Raw genomic sequence first — 6,141 nt, forward strand, 5'->3', positions numbered from 1 at the left:
ATTTTTTATTTTTGTTCTTTTATTTAAACTTATAATATTTTTTTAATAAATGATTGTGTTGACAATATGACTCTAAAATTCATATAATATGATCTCAAACCAAATAATTATGTTTTTTGGTATAAAACCGAAAAAACCGAAAACCGACGGTATATAAACCGAACCGAACCGAAGCAAATATGGATTTAGAATGGTAGTTATATTTTACTAACCGAAATACTAAAAACCGAAAAAAATTGAACCTAAACCGAACCGATATCCGGATTGAACACCTCTGACTAAATCTATTAGACATTTCTTCAAGAAAACAGTGATATTTAATTGAGTAAAATATCTAACCATAAGTAGAGTTCTTCTTCCCATTTTATCGACAATAATTGTTCCAATCATCGCTTTTGGTACCTGTAAAGAAACATTCATAATTTAAATACTACTAAACAAAAATTGTAACAAATAATTAAGTTAAAAAAAAAGCATTGTGAAGATCTAATACAAAACATTTCTCTGACTGACTAATTCTAGAGTCTATTTTTAACATGAGTATAAATTTTTACAAATTAATTTCATAATTAGTTTTTACTTTTTACCATGATTGTCGCCATTACAGACGTTCCAATAGCGCTCGGGAAACCTGAAATTAAAATAAGTTACCATTAATTTATTGGATCCGAAAATTAAAGCAAAGTACAAAGTTCGGAAAATATATCGAAAACTGGTTACGTATATTTAATACCTCCTCTTTCATACAGGCTACTAGCATAATAGATAACACCTGCGCTACCGGACAGTTGTTGCAAGAGCATCAAACCAACTCCGATCTGTAAAAGTGAATTTATTAACAAAGTTCAGGAGAGACCATAATAGTATTTCTCACATATCTCAATGACAAAAAAATGGAGAATAACATTAGTTTAGATATCAATAAGACAAATAAAAATGAAGTACATGCCGATAACACAAATTTAATATTTTTTTATCTATTTTTTATCTTATTTAACGTTCTAAATAATGAACCAAAAAATGTATTATTTTAGTTATTGAATAAATTTATTTTTATTATACTATAAAGTGAAATATGGAGTAAAAAACGTTTTTTAGTAAAAAAAATTGGAGTAGAGTAAACTTTATTTTTCAAACTTTATTTTTAAATAAAAATAGAGTGAAATTGGAGATGTTTTATGGAAATACTCAAAATAGTCACGTGAGTCCTAAATATACTTACAATTAACGGAAATACATATCTCCTCTGAAACAGTTCCACAAACCCAGTTTCACCGCTTTGTTGTGAAAAATTCATTGTATCCTAAAACAAATAAGAAGTTGTCAAAGTTTAGAAAACCAAGATTATGAGTTAATTTCAAATTAAACTAATAAAATTGTTGTAGTACTTTAATTGCGTTAGCTTCTTGTGAGATGTCCACGTCATGGCCTCTTAGGTGTTGTAAAGAAGCTCTGCATTCTTTGTCACGACCAAATTTTGCCTGTCGACATTTCAATAACAATTAAAATTTCAAAATCGTCATAACCAATGCAAAGTATATTGTGCTACAGATTCCATATTGGTAATCTCAGCATTTTCAGTTTATTAGATCATTTATGTGCAATAGATTTCAAATTAATATAATAAAATATCTATATTTTTCAAAAGTATAATATCTATATTTTTCAAAAGTATAATATCTATATTTGTAACTAAAATATTGATTACCAATACTAAATATGACATAAAAATGAATTAAAATACCTTTGAAAACTATTTTTACTGGGAACTTAATCTAGCTGATGTAAAAATAAATATATATGTTAAAATGTAAATGACATGTGATAGTCTCTCAAAAATATTTACTACTATAATATGTAAAACTATAACTTATAACTTAGAAACGTTATGTGTAGTTAATTTAAAGTAAAAGTGGCGTAGAAATAGAACATCAAAGTTAACATCTTAATTAAACTAGCTAAACACAAGATGTAGAAGACGTCGACATATTTGAACTCAACATTATGTAATATTTAATGTTTTTAGAGTTTCTTTAGGTGTAAATTATGTAAAAAGTTAAAAAAAAAAAAAAGAATTATTGATCATGCTAATTGACCATTATTTTGGTATTGTATTTGAAAACACAATTTTGGCTGGAGGCACCACTTTGGTGGCACAGATAATTTTTTAACAATAGTTAAAGCGATAGTTAGAGTTGACATACCAGCCATCTTGGAGACTCAGGAATGAAGAATAGACCAACGACGTGAAGAACACATGGAACCATACCTTAAGGACAACAAAAGATTAAACTAATCCACTCATGTATTTATTAGTCTATATTCAAGGAAAAAATTTATCGGATCATACCAACGATTGATAGAAATCTCCAGGAAATAAAATTTCCAATGATGAAAAATAGTGAAAGCCCAAAATTTTGCATCAGCTAAAAAAATTCCAGTAAAATAAATTAATAAAATTAAAGTTCTAAATCATATTAAGTGTAAATAGAATTCAGGGTTAGTATAAGCTTTGAACCTGATTAGCAAACACGAACGATCCTCGAACATGTTTTGGTGCTATTTCCGCGATATACACGGGAATCTATATAAGAAAAACAAAATATATGTATTTATGAATTAGAGACTGCAACTAAAACTAGATAAATTAATGGATTACAATACGTTACCACGTAGCTAAAGATGCCAACGCCTATTCCAAGTAGGAATCTTCCACAGTCCAGCCAAAGTGCATCCTTTAATTATAAATATAACAGTCATTAGATAACAAGAAATGTAGTAAACTAAAGAAAACAGGCACAACTCAAAAGTAGTAACTAATAAACCTTAGCCAGTGCGATACACAACCAGCCTGTTGCGCAGAAAGCTTCACAGAGAAACATTGTCTGTTTTCCAGTTGTTATGGAATAAACAATTGTCGTTAGTATGTATATAGATCGATTTAGTATTAGTTAACCGGTCAACCAAATATTTGGACGAGTTCATAACTAAATTACTTACTCGTTTTCTTCCCAAAACATCAGAAATTTTACCGCTAAATACTGCACCAATGAGTCCTCCTAATGTCATTATTGACCCGAACATTGAGTACTGTAAAATAATTAAAGAGTTAAATGGCAAAAAATATAAGATATTCTTAGAACGACAATATAGATGGCTTCCTCATTAGTAAATAGAACTAGAACGAATTTCAAAGTCCATCATATAACATGGTTTTATCTTCTATTTAAGTTTTATAGCACAAATAATACTTTTTTCTTGCCATATATCAAATGGTCTTCTAACAAAACTAAACCCTAAATATAAATGCTATAGACTCGATTTTTTAACGCAACGAGTATAAATATTTACAAATATATAAGCTGTTTTTTTTGGGTCGAAACAAGCTACTTTTCAACATAAACTGTGATAAACTTATAGAATCCAAATAAAATTAAAATTGAGTATATATACCGATGCATACTATATTAGACTTACTTCTGCAACTGAGAGAGATAAATCACTGACAATTCCATGTTGGGCAACTGAAGAATAACCGGTCTGCCAAATCGATACATCCAACTCAATTAGAATAAAGTCAATATAATTTTGATCATAAAGAACCAATCTTAAAACAAAACCAAAGAGTAAAGCATACTCACACCACAACCAACGCAGAAAGAGCCAGTAACGACGATAAAGGTGATAAGGCACACAGAGGTTGTGACACAACATTCACCATCTTCGTTGTGATGCTTCTTCACTTCTTTATGCCTCTTTGATGATAAACCGGTTTCAAGATAACCGTCGTCGTTAGGGTGTTTCCTTTCTCTTATGCTGAGACTCTTCCTGAGTAAACCACTTTCCATGCTTTTCTGTCTCTCCATAATACTCTTTTGTCTCTCCATTATTACTCTCTTTTTTTCCTAATGAGAAAGTTAAAGTGCGAAAGTAAGAGTATCTATCGGAGTTTACTTTCTGATGAGTACTTCAAGTTCTCTAAACATTTTTATAGGAGTTGAGAACTGGACAACGTACGAATATTTTACACTTTTTTGTTTGTTTATAATTAATTAACAAACATTTTTATAGGAGATGCTTGAGCATCTCATGGGTAATATAATTAATTAAAAAGGGACGGAATCAAATCAAGTGACACAAAACAGTAGGTGGCTTTTGTCTTTAGACAATATATAATAATTTAGTTCGAATATAGATCGAAAAACGTGGAACTCTGGCCAAAGATTTATAATAGATTGGAATCTGTAGACGCTAGATGTAGAACTAGAAATGTGGTATGGATAATATAATTATGTTTCTCCAAGTACATGATTGTTACATACTTTATATGAGTTAAGAAACAACTCTCTCTTTCGCTCTGTTTTGTCTACTCTCGTTTGTGTAAAGAAAAGACATGACCAGAAAATGTAAAAGACCCCAAGGATTCAGTCCTGGCTTTCTATAGATCAAAGATGATGTTACAACTCTTCAAACAAGAGCACAAGCGACCAACAAGAAAACTGTTTTTCAAAACACTGTTTTCTGCACTTTTTAGATTTTTAGGTTAAAGAGATGGAATATACAAAGGAGAATGTTTATACTCAGTCTAAAGTGAAATGAAACCTCTGTCGCAATCAGTCTTGTAAACTTGTCTTCCATCTCCAAAACGCAGAGGTTTAGTAAGGCATTCAGCAGATTTCAACTGCTTTGGCAAACCACCAACAAACTTCTGCAAACTTGTCTTAAAGTGTCATCAGGTCATTCAACCTTCATTCAAACATCAAACCGACATTCAAACTGAAATTGAATCATCTACCAATAGCAAATTAATCATGTTTTAAGGCACAATAATTGGTAGAAACCTGTTCAATCCTATGGTTTCATTGAGAGTTCATCAATGCTTATATATTGAGATTTGGATTTTGAATCTTAGCGAAAGTGAATTATGCAGATTAATAAAAAAAAAAATTGCATGAAATCTTTAGCACAATGCAAATAAAACCACTAAATATGAATATCATAAGACGGTTCAGAAAGGTGAAGTCAAATGTAAATTTTCATAAGGCATATAATTTTTTTATATAAATAGAAACACAAAACAACAAAATAAAATTTAATTTCTTGAGCAGATAAATAGAGATAGTCTTATTGCTAAATAGATTTTGGTAATAGACATATAGTAAATCTTGTCAGATAAATATATTAATGATGAAAACACATGCAATAATGTCCTGTCGGAAAGTGGTCATCTCTACAATCACAACGAGGATATTCTTTCATGTCAGCTAAGCATTTTTTGCTTCCGTCAGGACCGCAAACTCCAGCAAACCATCTTACAATTCCACCCCTTTGATCTTCCGCAGCAACTAGTTATTGACAAATGCAAAAAATAAAAATTCCATCTAACAATTCTATCCTTGTTATAAAAGTAACGGAAAAGTCTATCTTTATTTATAACATAGAAGTTCCTTATATAAGAGATTACACCGTCATAGATAAATAGAAAGATTACAAATCATAATCTCTTGGTTATGAACCATCCACAATCTGGTTCATAACACTTCCCCTTGGATGTCATAATCATTTACAGCTTGTAATGTGCTTTAATGTTGCTTCATTAAAACCTTACCAGGAAAACCCAATTGGGACAAAACCATGGTGAAAGAAAAATAGTACAACACACATTACTCCCCCTGATTTGTACATTACTGAAGGTCCCTTGGACCTCTCCAATTTTCTGTAATCCGTGGGTGATGAAGATCTTAGGCATAATATGTTTCGTCCTCGAACATGATAGTTGGTTCTTCTTTACCATCGGTCATGCCACAATCTGATCGAACATATTGAGTCATTGACCTCAAATACACACACACGAAATCTTGGATGATGTTGCTGTGATATGCGTGTACCACCATGTGTAAAACATAACCTGTCTGAAAACAAATCAACAAAACCAAATAACCTCTCTTTGGGCTGGTTAGTATAAAATAAACCAAAATCAAAGGCTTCTTCATCGTCCTTCTAATGGACCAAACATATCAGTATCTAAAACAAGACTTCTGCATCGTCCATCTTAGGACTAAATGGACTTCTTTCTCGTCCACCTTTGGACTGAATGGATCAGTATCCAAAACAAGTGATCTCACGCCCATGTACTAGATA

The 6,141-nt window shown here is 30.9% G+C and overlaps 1 protein-coding gene across 1 annotated transcript in view; it reads right to left on the reverse strand.

Annotated features, from left to right (window-relative positions):
- The window catches only part of LOC106316587 (sugar transporter ERD6-like), a 6,243-nt gene extending 2,281 nt beyond the window's left edge, over positions 1-3,962 (reverse strand). Inside the window, exons 1-13 of the mRNA XM_013754476.1 lie at positions 3,642-3,962; positions 3,478-3,540; positions 3,001-3,090; positions 2,826-2,885; positions 2,670-2,735; positions 2,519-2,584; positions 2,351-2,426; positions 2,205-2,269; positions 1,389-1,481; positions 1,223-1,303; positions 734-818; positions 588-631; positions 340-402 (exon numbers count right to left, since the gene is read on the reverse strand). Coding sequence (XP_013609930.1) covers positions 340-402; positions 588-631; positions 734-818; positions 1,223-1,303; positions 1,389-1,481; positions 2,205-2,269; positions 2,351-2,426; positions 2,519-2,584; positions 2,670-2,735; positions 2,826-2,885; positions 3,001-3,090; positions 3,478-3,540; positions 3,642-3,887 — 1,098 coding nt within the window. The 5' untranslated portion in view covers positions 3,888-3,962. The remainder of the gene's footprint in view (positions 1-339; positions 403-587; positions 632-733; positions 819-1,222; positions 1,304-1,388; positions 1,482-2,204; positions 2,270-2,350; positions 2,427-2,518; positions 2,585-2,669; positions 2,736-2,825; positions 2,886-3,000; positions 3,091-3,477; positions 3,541-3,641) is intronic.
- Between the last annotated feature and the right edge of the window lie 2,179 nt (positions 3,963-6,141).

This window comes from Brassica oleracea, chromosome C9, assembly GCF_000695525.1.
Source record: "Brassica oleracea var. oleracea cultivar TO1000 chromosome C9, BOL, whole genome shotgun sequence".
Lineage (NCBI taxonomy): Eukaryota > Viridiplantae > Streptophyta > Magnoliopsida > Brassicales > Brassicaceae > Brassica > Brassica oleracea.